Source organism: Natrix helvetica (genome assembly GCF_964273705.1).
Source record: "Natrix helvetica genome assembly, chromosome: 1".
NCBI classification, from domain to species: Eukaryota; Metazoa; Chordata; class Lepidosauria; order Squamata; family Natricidae; genus Natrix; species Natrix helvetica.
In genome coordinates, this window is record NC_138548.1 from 89,115,893 (window position 1) to 89,132,513 (window position 16,621).

General features: G+C 36.2%; 1 protein-coding gene across 4 annotated transcripts in view; it reads right to left on the reverse strand.

The window, feature by feature from the left end:
• Positions 1-1,047: 1,047 nt before the first annotated feature.
• Positions 1,048-16,621, reverse strand: part of CAPRIN1 (cell cycle associated protein 1) — a 44,690-nt gene continuing 29,116 nt past the window's right edge. For 3 of the 4 annotated variants that reach the window (XM_081934082.1, XM_081934080.1, XM_081934081.1), the window contains exons 10-19: positions 15,064-15,216; positions 14,747-14,852; positions 12,048-12,109; positions 6,528-6,638; positions 5,889-6,038; positions 5,336-5,489; positions 4,616-4,810; positions 3,500-3,600; positions 2,865-2,928; positions 1,048-2,231 (exon numbers count right to left, since the gene is read on the reverse strand). In XM_081934082.1, coding sequence (XP_081790208.1) covers positions 2,167-2,231; positions 2,865-2,928; positions 3,500-3,600; positions 4,616-4,810; positions 5,336-5,489; positions 5,889-6,038; positions 6,528-6,638; positions 12,048-12,109; positions 14,747-14,852; positions 15,064-15,216 — 1,161 coding nt within the window. In that variant the 3' untranslated portion in view covers positions 1,048-2,166. The remainder of the gene's footprint in view (positions 2,232-2,864; positions 2,929-3,499; positions 3,601-4,615; positions 4,811-5,335; positions 5,490-5,888; positions 6,039-6,527; positions 6,639-12,047; positions 12,110-14,746; positions 14,853-15,063; positions 15,217-16,621) is intronic. The other variant, XM_081934083.1, reaches the window with a different exon arrangement.

A 16,621-nucleotide genomic window follows, 5' to 3' on the forward strand; every position in this document is an offset into this window, starting at 1 on the left:
GTGCTGAATTCTGAGAACACAATGTATCTTCTAATATTTAGGGAATTCTAGTTTTCTAAAAATTATAGTTTGGTTTGTTTAAATTCAAACACGATATTCAATATTGCTAGCTTGTCATGAAAGTCAAACTAGTCTTTTAAAAAGTCATCTCAATTTTGTTTACAAATTACCGGTAGTTAATTCTGACACCAAATTCTGTGCCCTCAAAAGTTTTTGCAGCTCTAAATACTTTTTATTTTAGTTTGAGGAAAGACATTTGTGGCTTTAAATCTGCCTTGAAAGCAATGTTCCAAGAGTAAGTTTAATTTTGTTGTATGCCTCATTTCCCAATATAAAGCTAGCAAGAGTTGCTTATTTTATATAAACAGGTAAGTTATTGACAAATACCTATGCACAGCAGCTTGTTTAAATCACATTGGATAATCCTGATTTTTTTAAAAAAAATGCATCACATAATATAGTTTGCTTTCCAATTTATCTTTGGCTTCTGATACTGTATTTGAAGTTATTTTCCATTAAGATCTTTTTCACTAACAGTATCTACCAATACTAATAATATAAAAATCTTTCAAAGAATTAACTTAATTATCGTAATTGAAGAGTCTACTTTTTGTTACCATATATAGAATCAGAGAAAGTTGTCAACTAAACAAAAAGAACCTAAAAAAACCCCGCAGTAACTCTATAATCCCAATGTGATTAATTAATAGCACTACTGGCTCTGTCCATAAAATCACTCTTCTAACTACACTTTGAACTAATTCATGAACTCTTATGTAGGTGGTTTCGAAAGATCCATTAAGTACCATGCACGCAATTCTTACTGCTTGTTCAAAACTTTTACAACCCCCCACATAAGATAAATTGACAACATTGAGCCTGATGATTGTAACAAGTCAGATAAATGCATGTCCTTACTGGATAAATATCTTACAAACCTCTGGGTTGGGAATCATCTTTAAGTGTTGAGAATGAAAAAAAAAACTGTTCAAAGAATGTGCTTGTGGAGTTTTCATCAGTCATTGAAGATATGTTAAGGAATACAGGTTTTTTTTAATATAAACATGTTTATTTATCTCGCTTGGATCTGTAACTGCTGGCTGTAATTTCCCTTAAAAGGGGAAATAGATCAAAACATTTACTGGTGCTTTTCAAAAAAGAGCAATTTAAAGGGCACCAGCAGGGATTTGAGATTTCTCAAAATCTTTAAAAGCTGCAGGGGAAAAAAGACATGTGACATGTAGTATGCATACCCATTAATTTCCATCAGTACCAGCATCAGTTATTAAGGTGGTAATACAGCAAGTTTAAGTATTAATGACAGACAATGTGCAAATCATAAGGAATGATAAGGAATACCAATCCTTACAAACAGCATTGCTATCCAGGAAATGTGTTCAGGAGATCTCTTTCAACACTTCACATTTGAAAATACAAGTGGCTGTCCAGATTATATCTTCTATTTCTTACACAAAATTTTAAAGTGCCAATCAAAGCTTAATTCTGGGTTTACACAATTATATCAACAGATACACAAAACAATTAATGCATCCCTTTACCACAGCAAGTCAGACTAATAAAAAAAGTGCTGTAGCTAAGGGTGTGCCTAAGCTGTTCACCGATTTAATATCTAGTCAGGGCTCTTTATTATGCATGTAAATATTCAGGCGCTTCAATGAAACAGAAAAAGCTGAAATGTAGTTGTTGTTCTGTTAAGCCACACTTCACTTCTTCCATCTTTTTAATGTAAAAGTTTAAATATATCAACTGTCTGAGTAAAACGTTTATGGGTTTACAGATTCTTATCCAAATTTGCTGCAGAACTATATGACATCAATGAAGTCAGTTGGATTATTTCTGCCTGTTCAATTAACTATAGACATTTTCTGAAACTGCCATTTTTGTTTTAAATCAAAGCAAGGGTCTGGATCTCATGTGCAAGGCTCAAGGTGACGCTTAGGACAGAACATGCAGCGCAAACGGCATTTCTTTCCACATCCGGGTAATATAAAGCTGACAATTGTAGTCTTGTCTTTATGGGCAATGAAAATAATCCCTTTACTATGAACTTCCTATAAAGGAAAACAGAGATAACTCTTCCGGTAACATGTATATAGTACACTGGCCAGTGTTTTTGGCGTTTTAAAAGTAATCTTGAGTATTAGATTAATTCACTTGCTGAGCATTCATTTGAGGCATTCCCCTGTTGGGTCTTGGGGGCCCTCCACGACCTAGAAAATAAAAATAATAATTTATTTTGGGACTGAGACTTTTGATTTCAGGATAAACATTTATTTCTACATTAAATTCTTAAGTTTATTTAATTCTTGAAAATATTACCCACTATCTGCCTTCTCAACAAAGAAACAGACTTCAGATGTACAGAAACAATGCCATGAATGTACAAAAATAATGCACAATTTCATACCAAAACCTTAAACATGTCCTATAAGTTCCTTACCCCATAGACACAATCCTATCCTAAATTTCTTTTCAGATAATATTTGAATGGAATGATAAAATACTACAGTCAATGATATGGTGTACAATTCTGATTGGCTTGTTTATGGTTTTGTGTAGTCCAGCAACAAAATGCAAATTATTGCCCAGAGAGAGGATTGAAACTTTTTTTTCAGAATGGTTAGCCTCCCCACCAACAAAAAATTACTGATTTCCACACTAATGGCAACAATGAAACAATAATTCTGAACAAATAATAAGGGGAATATACAGTTGAAAAAATAAATTAGCAACCATAATTATAAACTGCAACTATTAAAGAAACTTGAATGGAAGTATCTGAAGATGCACAACTCCAGAATTCCTGTAAATATTCAAATCATAATTCTATTATCTAATATTACCTCGAGGAGCTCCCCGAGGACCACTTTGTCCAGATCCACGTTTGAAATTCTGTTGATATCCATCCTGAAATATAAAGATCAGTCAGTAGTGAAAAAGTAAAATATAAAGTCCAGAGTTTTGGAAAAAAATGTTTAAGCAATGGCAAAAATTAAAGAACCAAAAATTTCACATATTTAGAAAGGCTTTAACTATTGAATTTCATTTCAAGTTTATTTTCTCTCTTTGCTAATTGCCATTAACATTCAATATATTCATAAGATATTTGTCAAGCAATTAGGTATGGGGGGGGATTAAAATACATATTTACAAACTGATATTTCAATGGATTTAGAAAGTCAAACAAGAATTCACTTATTTTGGATGATTTTGTTTTGTGGTTAAGCAGTTGGCTATGAAAGTCCTTTTACAGGAAATAATGTACATCTATAATCTAATAAAGCAGGGTAACAACAAAGGAGAATATTTGTAGTCCAGGGATGAAATAAATCCCAGAGTATTTTCAACTTTAAAAGTTAAAATGTGATCTGAAATTAATTATTTAATTAATTTTAGATCCATTATATTGTCACAAGCAGATATAAAAACATATTTTATCTCCTATACCGTCTACATTCAAAAGGTTGAATACACTTACTCGCTGGTAGTTGGGATAGTCTCGTGGAGCATTAAACTGTGCCTGGGTGTAACCACTATTTGGAGTGTTGGAAAATGAAGGACGATAGCCATCATATCCTCCTAAAAATCAGGATAAAACAATGACTAGATAGGATTATCTTATGAAATATACATGAATATACTTATGATATATCCAGAAATAGCATTCTGCACACAAAGAATCTTACAGAACATTCTGAGAAAGCATCACAAGGAACAATAATATATACTGATTCACAGTTCTTTACAGCCCTCTCTAAGTGGTTTACACAGTTAGCATATTGCTCTCAACAATCTGGCTCCTCATTTTACCGACCTCGGAAGGATGGAAGGCTGAGTCAACCTTGAGCCAGTGAGACCCAAACTGCCAAACTGCTGGCAGCCGGTGATCAGCAGAAGTAGCCTACAGTACTGCATTCTAACCACTGTGCCACCACGGCTCCCAGGAAGGCAAATGCTGCTTCCTGCTTGTAAATTTTATAAATATGATCATGCAGAATTTTCTTACAAATGGAATACACTAGAACTTCACAGTTCAATACTAGATTGAAAATAAATTCTTCTTCCATCTATATCATACTTAATCTTTTAACATTAAATTACCGGATAAGTGTTTAAATTGCATCTGGGTTCCTGTGCACCATTCAGTGTCTTCAAGATTTCCCATTATATGCAAGATTTATTATAAGTTATTTAAATGTATTAATAAATTCAGGCACCAAAATAAAGAATACCACCAAGAGTCATAGTTTGTATAAGTGAAAGACTTGCTTTTGTAAGCCAAGGAAGTAATAAGCCCTGAAAAAGATGCAGCCATTTAACAGGTTACAGATGGAAAATCACTTTCAGTTTCATATACACATCCTATTAAACTTTTATCAAAATACTTGTAATTAGTTCCTTCTCATACTTTGCCCTTGTATGATCTGCTTTGTTTTTTATACTACGCTAGAGCAACTACTACAAAGTTTATGTAATGCTGCACTTTTTTGTTATTAAAAAATTAAAGCATGCTATTCTAATGCTTAAACTTGTTGATATTCTGCATTTCTGAAAAACATTCAGAATTAATCTTAAAAGGTTTTTAAGTTTTTACCTCTAAACCCATTGGCTGGTCCCCTGTATCCATTCATTAAGCCTCGAGTGCCGCGTGATCCACCACGAGACACTCCCCGGCTGCTATAATAAGGCTGACCGTTACGTGGGAACCCAGTATTCTGTTGTGGAGGCTGCTGGTGGTTACCTGCCACTTGATGGGACTGGTCCGGGGAACCATGGTAAGTGCCAACCACTAAAATGAAAAAAACCAAGACAGTACAAGAAGTTTGAATGTATACTCCAGTTTCCTAAAGACTCAAATAATATCAAGCTAACTCACCAATGTACTCTGCTTAAGAGCCACCAAGTAGGACAGTAAATGATTACCTATCTAAAGAAAGATTGTTTGCAGAATTAAATCCAACATGGCAGTCTGAATTCCCTAAACATGTAGAATAGTCCCTACATTTCACATGATTTAAAGAGTGCACTCTGTAACTTCATCAATTTAGTTTCCTAAAGTTTTTTTTTGGGGGGGGGGAGGATGTCCCTTTTACCAGCTAGGATATGTTTTGTTCAGTTTGATATATAAAATCATCAACATTAATATTTATCCCACAGCATTTCCCCCTTTGTAAAACCATACAAATATTGCAGAATTGTTTTTTTTCCCACAATATGCAGAATATATTACATAAACACCATCAATAAAGAATTATTTAGACTACATCTCTTTAAAACATTTTTGAGCGTAAAGCATTGTTTTTCACAGTTTTACCTGTCTGAAGCTGCTGTTCTTGCTGAAGTTCTGATTGTTCTACTGGATGGGGCTGATTGGAGAATGTCTGGCTGTAACCGGTCTGGTATTGATTTTGTTGCTTTAGAGTTTCTGGCTCATTGACAGGAGGAACAGGTGCATTCATGTTAAATACCTAGATGGAAAGTAAGTAAAAATCAGTTAATTTTAAAAATTTGGATTCAAGTGATATTTCATAAACATAGACCAGTTTAGTCTAATGGTTAAGACACCAGGCTTGAAAGGCACCAAATATGAATTCTAGTCCTGCCTTAGCCATGAAAGCCAACTGGGTGACCTTGGGCTGTCACTCTCTCTCAGTCCAATTCACCTCACAAGATTGTTGTTGCGGGGGGAAAAGGGGGGAAGGTGTGTTGGACATGTTCATCATCTTGAGTCATTTATAAAACAATAAAAGTGGGCCACCATTAAAATACAATAAACTACTAATAGTATTTAGAGAAAAATTGACCATTATCATGATGCTGACCTCCAAAATTTTGTTATCTACATTTTTAATATATTTAATGCTTACCGTCTGCATGGACTGGAATGGAGCTGCATTAACATTGATTCCGCTGCTATGCAAGGGTTTGCTAGAGGCAGCCTGAAATACCTGAGGCTGGGATGCAACTGGAAGTGGCGACGATGTTGGTGTCTGATCTGTACTTAAGGTTATTGAAGCCTGACAAATAAAATTCAACTTAACATTAACATCAATACCATTTTTAATTATGAAATAAGTTGCTGCTGATGAAGTGTGCCTAAGAAAAGTGTGCCTAAAATCCCTCTTACATAGTATCCCCTCTTTATTAAGAGTAGAAAGATCTTAGCATTCTACTCTGAATTAACCCTGAACATGAAAAGATTACAGAAAGTAGTTTTCTGTGCAGTGACAGTGAACCTACAGAGGCATTTCCCTGTCAATCAAATACCAATTACATCGAATCACCTTTTGATTAGATGAAGTCTACCCAAATTTAAATTTTAAAAATTGCTTCTAAAATGTTCAGAATCAGAACAGATAAGCTTAACAAAACATTCGAGTTAAAAAATTATCAACCTCCCCCAACCCTGATATCTAAAATAGTTTCCAAGACTTTTTAAGAGGGGCACTCATTTATATATGCAAAACGCTTTCCCCTCCCAAGCATAATGAAGTCTCATAACTTGCCTGAATCTGGTCAATTGATTCTTTCTGAGGTCGCTGTTCTGTTGAATGAGAAGGCTGATACGTGGGCTGGGGTGCTGTATATCCCTCACTTGTGGAAGAAACCAAGGGGACCTGTCAAAGTTTTAAAATTTAATAGGAACTCCGGCCAGGGCCTCTCGGTAAGTCCTTCCTTTGAATTTCATGAGTTTTACAGCTCTCTCTATGTTAGCAACATTCTTCTGAATATTTATTCATATTTAGAAACTCTAGAAGATTTTTATTTCTTCTAGTTCACAAAGTGCTACAGGTAGTCCTCAATTTACAACAGTTAATTTAGTGACCGTTCAAAGTTACAAGGGCACTGAAAAAAGTGACTTATGACCCTTTTTAATAGCTACAACCATTGCAACATCCCCATGTCCACGTGATGCTTGGCAACCGATTCATGTTTATGACTTTTGCTGTGCCCGGGTGATGTGATCACCTTTTACAATCTTCTGACAAGCAAAGTCAACAGGGTAGCCAGATTCACCTACAACCAGGTTACTAACTTTCCAATTGCAGTGATTCGCTTAACAACTGTGGCATGGAAGATTGTAAAATGGGGCAAAACTCACTTAACAAATGTTTCACTTAACAGAAATGTTGGGCTCAATTGTAGTCATAAGTCGAGGACTACCTGCATTTTGAGATTTTCCCTGAGTTTCTAGCTAGGCCAAAAGTTTTTTAAATTGTTTAAAATTTCTACAAATTCTAATATTAGCAGGCTTTCATACCATTTCTTTTTATATTACAGCACTGCTTCGTGAGATGGATATACTAAGTATTATGGCCACATAGTTTTTATTTCATAATCTTTTAAGAAAACCTAGTAATTATACTGGTTGTACTAATTTTTTTCAGTTTTCTTTTCTACTTCTCCAAAAGCTTTAGAGGACTGTGTAATATGGATAGGGGATTCAGTTCATAGATCTTCACACAAATTTAATATAAAGCCCAGTCTCTGAACCAGGGCAAATTAAGTAACAATGACTGATTTAATAAGTAAATGTTCCTATTACAAAAAATATAGAAATGTTATCTTTTTTTGCTAAAAATTATTTATACAAATTTTCTAACTACTGCCTAATCCAAGATTTCTGGGTCATGAATCCCAAGGGGGGTCATAAGCAACGTAAATGTGAGGGGTTGAAAAATCTCTTAAGTCTGTAAGGCAGGAATGCTGTCAAATTTGCTGCTGTTCTGCTGGGCAAACCTTAAACCTGCAAAGTAGGAGCACATTCATCTCATCTGCTCTTTGCCTGGGGTAAACCTGCCCTGATTTGTACAGCATAAGGAAAGCCCTAAGCAAATTTTGAGAGATAATTAAATCTGTAAGGATAGACACCTGTCAAAGCCATTTGCTAATGGCAGTTCTTACTTATGACCATTCATTTAGCAATGGTAGTGCTGAAAAAAAATGACTCATGGCCATTGCAGTTTCCCCATAGTCATGTGACTGTGACTTGGGCATTTGGCAACTATTGTGTATTTACGACAGACAGTATCCCACTGTCGTGATCATGATTCATGACATTTTCAGTCAACTTCCAACAAGCAAATCAATAGGGAAGCCAGTCACAAGTCGTGGTCACATGCCTTACTTAACAACTATGGCAATGAATTTATTGACCGTTATGGGAGAAAAGCCATCAAACTGGGTGAAGTCACAAGACATCACAATAACCACACTACTTAATTATTAATTTTAAAGTCCCTATTGTGATATTAAGTCAAGGACTACTTATACTTATTTCTTTTTATCTATTTCTTTGTATGTTTAGTTCTCTTCATGTGCTGGGAAGGGAAAGGGTTCTGATATCATCAAATTAAGAACTTGTCTAATCTATAGATTTATAGATTCTATAGAACAGGGTCAGGCATTAGATGAGCAGCCTAAAGAACAACCTATGTTGGAAACTAAATGATGGAAATGTAAATAGTTGTCCTGGAGTTGTGGGAAGCTTTGATACTATTCAACATGGTATCATTCTGAACAACCTGATGAGAATGGGCCTTGCAGTGGTCTTAGTGTATTTCTCTGACTCTGCCTAGAAGGCAGTACTTTGAGACTTCTGACTATTCCCATCTAGATTACTGACCAATGGTATCCATAGGACTCCATGTTGTTGCCTATGCTCTTATAGATGTAATAAACTGGCCATAGCTGGTACTATTAATATTCTTGTGATTCCCAATTCCACTGTTCCTTCTTTAGGGAAATAGTTAATATCCTTGGACATTACTGAAGCTCAACAGTTGGTTAGATAATTTAGAACAGGTAAAATTAAATCCAGATATAACAGAATTGGTAAAAATTAATGAAAAACGTGAACTTGAAGACTAGGGTTAAGGAGATGCCACACAACAGTGTATGAATGTTTTCTACTTCTCAGGTGTCACTGGATGCAAAATTAGTATGGAACGTATTTGTGTATTTATATTTAATGCATCTATTTATGAACCTCAGGTATGGCAATCGTTTCCCAGATTTTGTTTACAATCTTGACATGACTAATATAGCTTATCACTGCTCCTAAAAAGTAACCAGAAGCAAAAACCAGCACCAAACCTCCTTTAATTATTAATATTCAATGATTTTAGCATTCATTTTAAATCTAAATTTGCTATATTTATTTCCTATTTGTATTGTATTTTAGCTTAAGTATTGAACTGAGCAGAAAATTAGGACATAAATAAAAAATGAACAGTAAAATAGGAGAGAACTCATTATATGAAAACTCAAAAATAATTGGAATGAATGCTATAGGCAGTCCTCAACTTACAACTGTTCATTGGATTCAAATTTGAATTGAATTAAATAAAATTAATTCAAACTTACAATTGTCGCAGAAAAAGTGACTTACAATCTGTTACTGTACAATCATTACCACTCTGGTGATCACATGATTTCAATTAGGTATTTGGCAACCGGCTCATATTTATGACAGGTTGCAGCATCCTTTGATCATAATTTGCAACCTTTGCAGCCAGTTCCCAACAACCAACATTAATTGGGGAAGCCGCAAAGTGACACAATTGTATCACTTTATAATTGTGGTATAAAAATAGTTGGGTCTGGTCATTGATGACTTGCTAAAGGACTGCTTAGTGAAATTCTGCTCCAAATTATGGTCATAAATCGACGACTATTATACAAAAACTGGCCAACAGTTCAAAAATGTATGATTTTTTTAAGGGACAGAAAAAAGTGATGAAGATATTCATCACAGAACCAAGAATAAACTAAAAACCGGAATAGTGTATTCAGCAGCCATCCTGAATAAACTAATAAAATTGGCTCGCCCTACAACGTGGCATTCTATACACACAATTACATTGCAAATGGTCAGTCAGATAGAAACATAAGAGTTGGCACAAATTAAAATTATCATTAGCTTTGTTTAAATGTGCTAGAAATAAGGAAGCATTAATATCCATTATAAAAGTGTTACTTAAACAGAATGAAATGTCAGTTTATTTCCAAGTAGTACATGTTCTTAAAAGTGTCATTTATTAGATTTAGGTAATATAATTCATGCGTTTGAAGAGGATTACAATTATTTTTTTGGTATTCTGCATATTTCCGTGAGCATTACTGATTTAAAGTCTTTTATTTTTCCAAAAGTCTCTGTATTTGTGATCATGTCATTCTGAAACTAATAGTAAAAATTAGCAAGATTTTTAGTTACAAGAAATTCTAATCTATTCTGATTTTCATTTGTGGTTTTAATCATGGCTCAATCTTTAATCCTAATCCTTATTCACCATTAATTTTTATGGAAATTTATTTAATGAGTCCAAACACCACTTTAAGGTCCTAGAAAAGAATACTTTTAAAACTACAATAGTTAATTGATATTTAAACTAATTAATATATTCAGTTAATGAAAAATGATAAGAGCTGAGGATGACATATGAATGGAGAAAAATTATACATTCTATACAAACAATGCTCATTGGCTACAAATGACTATCTAGAAATGGCTGGGCAACAAAACAGTATTTTGAAAGACTCTAGATCCGGGATGGCGAACCTGTGGCACGCGGACCCATTTGTCAGGGCACACGAGGTGTTGCCCTGTCAGTTGGCCAGCGCGCATGCAAGCGCTGGCCAGCTGAGTTCAGCCTTTTTAAAGCCATTTTTCGCCCTCCCCATGCTCCAGAGGCTTTATAGGAGCCTGGGGAGGGCGAAACCAGCCTTCTCCAACCCCCAACGGCTCTCCGGAGGCTTCAGGAGCTTCCCTGAAGCCTCCAGAGTGCAAAAAACCGGACCTACAGGCAAACCGGAAGTTCGGGAACGGACTTCCAGTTTGCTCGTAGGGTCGTTTTTAGTCCTCCGGAGCCTTCAGGGAAGTCTCCTAAAGGTCCCTGAAGGCTCCGGAGGGCCGCCGGAGGGGCAAGGGAGGCTGTTTTCGCCCTCCCCAGGCTCCTATAAAGCTTCTGAAGCCTGGGGAGGGCAAAAAAAGCATGCAAAAAATTGGAGAGCGCCTGTCATGCGTGCATACGCTGGGGGGTCACACATTGCATTATGGGTGCGGCACACGAGCCAAAAACGGTACGCCATCGCTGCTCTAGATGAAATTAACTAATGGCTGGGATTCAATTCACCCTAAATACTTTACAGGCATGGTTCTAATTTGGAAGAATATTGCAAACAAAAGTCATGATGACATGCTAATTCAAATACTAAAATAAAGCCAACTTACAGAATTAATTTCCAAGAATAATTATTACTTCAGAATTCTGAGTACATGATATATTGTTATTGTTGTTATTTGTTTCATGCATGAAAAAAATTGTGGCCTGCCATGCTTTAAAGTGTGTTACAGAAATCCAGCACATCTATCTTTTCCAGCACCTAATCCTAATCTTTCTTCTGCTCTGTTTAGCTATATTTATACCACTCAGCCTTTCATTTTCCTGATGTCTCCCACTCTACCTCTATGTGTTTGAAATATATACCCAGATGAAACATATTTCAATCCAAGCACAGACCACCCAATGTGGTCTTCCCATTGTGATGTCTCCATGTGTTTGTACACAGAGGCATTTACAGATTTCTTTCTATGTAACTTCCCCAATTGAATTAATGCTAAGCTAAGCAGTATGCTAAGGTATTTGACTTTGATGGGGTTCAGAGTTTTTTGAAAAAGAAGTTTTATAAATGTTTTTATATTGCTTATGGATTTTCCTATAACCAGAGCAGGGCTGTTACATGGTTCTGAGGAAACATGTTTTTTTAATATTTTCCTTCCAAAGCAAATTTTAAATAGTTCCGGATGATATATCAAAATAGTGTGAAAGATATATGCTTGGGTTTTCAAAGGAAAACTGATTGCCCCAGTTTTGGTAATCTAGAAGTACATTATTAAAAAAATCATCCACTTCTAATTACATGCTAATGAAGAAAGTATTGTAGAACCTAGCTCAATAATTACTAAATAAGGAGGGAAAAGTTTAGAAAGAAATATTCAGCAGTTAATTATCAAGGATTCTTACCTGTGTAGCTTCAGGTTGTACAGGAACCTGGGTTGTTTGTGCAAGTCTAGATTCAGCATGAACTAGAAATAGAATAATACAATCAATATTGAAATTAATGCAATGGAAGTTTCTTTAAGTATGGGTAATGTTGCACTTGACTATTATATTTTTTCCATGGGACTATCCTTAAAAATATCCCTAAATATCAGCTGGTGCAAAATAGATCAGGTAAGTTTCTAATTATACAAATTAAAATATGTAATTTGTATGGGAAAAACTATTTTCTATTGCTTATAAACAGTCACTGTATCCTCTAAAATTATAAACGAAGGATTCCCTCTCCCATTATAAAATTCCATATATTAAGACCTGCAGGAAAAATACTTTTTTTTTTTAAAACAAAGTTTTATTGGTTTTTAGGAAATAAAAAGAAAAGGGGTGGTGGAAAGGGTTACAAATTATGGCAGTTGCAATATGTGGCAGGTGTCCCCTCCCCCCATATTCATGGTATACATTTAAACAAAATTCAATACTAAATAGCAATATTTAGTCAGCATGTAAATTCAAGTGATAATTTCAATCAGTTTATATCAAGCAAATTTTCTTACTCATTTCTGTGATCTGAGTTTTCTTGGTATTGCCCCTTCTCCCCCCGCCAGCAGAGCTCCGCCCCCCCCCCCCCCCGTGTCCTGTGCATCTGTTGTGAAATCATCTGGTTTATCTAGGAGTGCTTTGTTTTTTTCCATAAAGGCCTGGGCCTCTATGGTTGTGTTAATTCTAACTCTTGTATCCTCCCAGAATATTAACATACCTTCAGGCATCAACCATCTAAACCACACCCCCTTCTGGTAAAGTTTCTTCGCTAATTACGAATAATTTTTCCTTTTCTCTCTCACTTTCTTGGGGATATGTTTCAGAATGGTTATTTCTCTATCTTGGTATTTCAGAACTTGCCCCCTTTGTGCACTCAGAATCTCATCTCTTGTGGTCTTTCTGAGAAATTTAATGTGTACCTCCCTGGGTACATTGTGTGTTCTAGCATATGCTGAATTTACTCTATAAACCAGATCTAGTTCCCACCCCATCTGTTGCTTCTCTTTCTGAATGTATTCAGCCAATATGTTCGTCATGATGTCCCTTAAATCTTCATCATCTGCCTCAACCACATTTTGAAATCTAAGAAAAAAGGACATTCTTTCAAATTCTGTTTTCATCTGGTTGATCTCAAGTTCTTTGTTCCCCTTCTGCACCCCTTCCATCTCCCCCCTCATCTCAGCCGTCCCCCCCTCCAAAAGATCCAGTCTCTGTGAATTTTTACTCGTCTGGTCTTGATTCTCTTTAAGCTCTTCTTTCATCTCCTTTAGTTGATTTTTTATATCCTCCTGTCCCTTTAAAATTTGTTGGAACATTTGTTGAAAGTCCGTCTCAATAGGTTTGGGCTGCATCAAAGATGTTATCGTTTGTTGACTAGGACTAGATGCTGTAGATGTCGGGGCGGAGACAGCAAAGCCCGGCTTCCCCGGGGGTGGTCTTTTAGGTGGCATTGTGTTGAGCAATAAAGAGTTCAAAGTCAATACAGAGAGAGATCAGTCAGAGAGGGAAAACTGCCAAGAGAGTTCAGGAGACTAAAGGTCCAGGCAGGAGGAGATTTTTTCTAGTTACAATCTCTGGCAATAGAGTGATGAATCCTTTGTTCCAGGGAATCCAAATCAACAAGAGATTTGTCTGAGTGTCACGGAGACAAAGACAGGAAGCCTGAAGTTGTATAGGTGGAGTCAATTTTCAATGTTTATAAAGACAACGGAAGTGTGCCATCTTGCCCTGCCAGCTTCGGAGTTAAGAGACATAACAGAAAGTTTTCAAAATTTCCGAAGTTTTCAGATCATCACTTCATTTGTAAGGTTATAGTCCAAAATTCACCTTTGCTATGAGCATGGAATCATTAAAAGGCTCTCTCCCTTCCTCCACCTCTAGGGCTGAGAGCAAAAACAGTTTACAGCCGCTTGTCCGAGGGGGGGGGAAATCCCCCTCCCTCCAGCCCCGCTTCTCGAAACAAGTTGAAAGCAGTTCTAAATATAGCTGGCAGTTTCTTTATAAGCAGACAAAAGGAATGGGGGGAAGTTTCCACCTCACCGCACAGCAACCGCATCCTTCAGATTGCTCATTCTTCCAGCTGCCTCCTCACGAAGGCGCCGGAGTGCCTCCCCATCATGCTTCCCGGTGCCTAGGGCGATGCGGGGACCCCCCGGCCGCCGCCGACTCAGGGGATCCCCCGCGGCGCCGCCCCTTCGGCAGGAGCCTCTACGGGGCATCCTGTGCCCCCCAAGGAGTGAGGGGCCCACCAGGAGAGTGCGGGGCGAGCAGAGCCTGCCCGTCGCGATCAGCAGCCGGAACCGGAAGTCAGGAAAAATACTTTTGAAGATTCCCCCAATTTCAAAAGTAGACTGACTTTGAGAAACATTTCAACAGGATTTATTTCATTAGGATGTGTGTTAAGTCCCATTCTTTCCACTTAAAATGTGTCTTTTCAGCAAACTTTAATGATCATAACATGTGCTTATTTTTATTAAGCTTCACTGTTTCCTTGTAAAATTGAACATTCTACGAATGTAGAAAGGTGGAATATAAAATCGAGTGAAATGTAAAAATACCTAATTACTTGAGTTTCATTACCACTTTGCTACATAGTTCACATACAAAAATATTATATTACAGACCTGGAGGGCAAACCATCTGTGGTATCTGCAAAGTTTGTGGATTCATAGGCTGAGCTGAAACAATAGCAGGGTCAAGTGCTTGGTTCTCAAATTCCAGCATAGAGTCCTAGATAATTAAGCGAAAATTTAAGCCAGCTTCACCAGAGACATAAATTATTACATTATTAAACTAGATTTAATTCAGTTTCACCACAGACAAAATCAATGAAGTTCAGCCAGGGCCAAATTCAGTTTCAGCTCAATTGAAAAAAACAGTTCCCCAATTCAATTGGATTCTACTCATTTTTTAATATTATATTAATAAAATTATTAATTACCTGCATAAAGTTATATGGGCCTTGCATTTGTGCCATAAGATCCTGCACCCGTTGTCTTCTAATAAGTGGGTCTGCCTGAGCTACCGCTGTAAGCGTATGGGCATCTGGAACTGGAGGAGATGTAGCCTGTGGTTGCTGGAGTGAATTTACCACCTACATTAAAAATAATCAATACAATTCAAACAGTTCACAATTAAATGGCAAATTGACAATATTATCTACTAGCAATCTTGTGACGACAGTATATTTGTACTACCGAAGGAAGAATGTAAATATAAATATTTTTCAGCTTTAAATAGTTAAGACCTGGGTCAATATTTCCTTTTAAAAGTGCAAAAATGGGAAGGATGATTTGGACAAAGCTAGAACTATATGCTATTAGCTTACTTAAAAACAGAAAGAAAGCAGATCTCTGTAAATAATAGCATGCTTGGGGTTTTAATAATATGACAGTAATCAAGTAGTTCTATACAGATAGTCCTTGACTTACGACCATTCATTTAACAACAGTTCATAGTTACAGTGGCCTTGAAAATAATGATTTATAACCCATCCTCAAAAGTTACAAACATTGTATCAGGCTTGTAATCATATGACAATTTGGATGCTTGGCAACAAGCCCATATTTACAATTGTTGCAGCCTCTTTCAGTCACATGATAGCGATTTGATATATTGTCAGACAGCTTCTGACAATTAAATTCAATTTGGGAAGCCAGATTCTCTTAACCATGGTAAAAATGGTAGCAAAATCAGATCCAGTCATGTAATGGTTCACTTAATGACTGCATCACTTATTGCCAAAATTCAGTCCTAACTGTAGTTGTAAATTGAGGACAACCATCTTTATAAAGGGAAAAAGAGGATCCTTAAATGTTAGAAACAAAATAAAGCACACATATTTAACTTAAAGTAATGAGCTTACACAATTCCAATAACAGAGTTGTATGCATTTATAAGGAGATTCTAACCATATGATTGCTTATTTTTATTTTATATTAATGGTCAAATGCCCTTATATCAATGAAATTATCACTACTATTAAGTGCTTGTTTTACTGTTGACACTATGCACAACCATACAGCTGCTGAAGTTTTGCATTTTCATCAATTCTGATCCATCACTACTATTAAGTGCTTGTTTTTACTGTGACACTATGCACAACCATACAGCTGCTGAAGTTTTGCATTTTCATCAATTCTGATCCATCACTACTATTAAGTGCTTGTTTTTACTGTTGACACTATGCACAACCATACAGCTGCTGAAGTTTTGCATTTTCATCAATTCTGATCCATTTATGTTTTATGCTGATTTCTAGATAAACTAATACAGTATATAAAATAACATGATACCAATAAATACAGGTAATCCTCGAGTTACAACAGTAATTAAGACTGGAAATTTTGGTCACTAAGCATGAGTCGTAAAACCTGTTACATGACCATATCACTTAATCATGGTAATCCTTTCAGTCCCCATCATTAAGCAAGCACCTCCTTACAACTTCCTGCCAGTTTCCAATAACCAAAGCCAGTGGGGAGCAAAGGGGCACACAT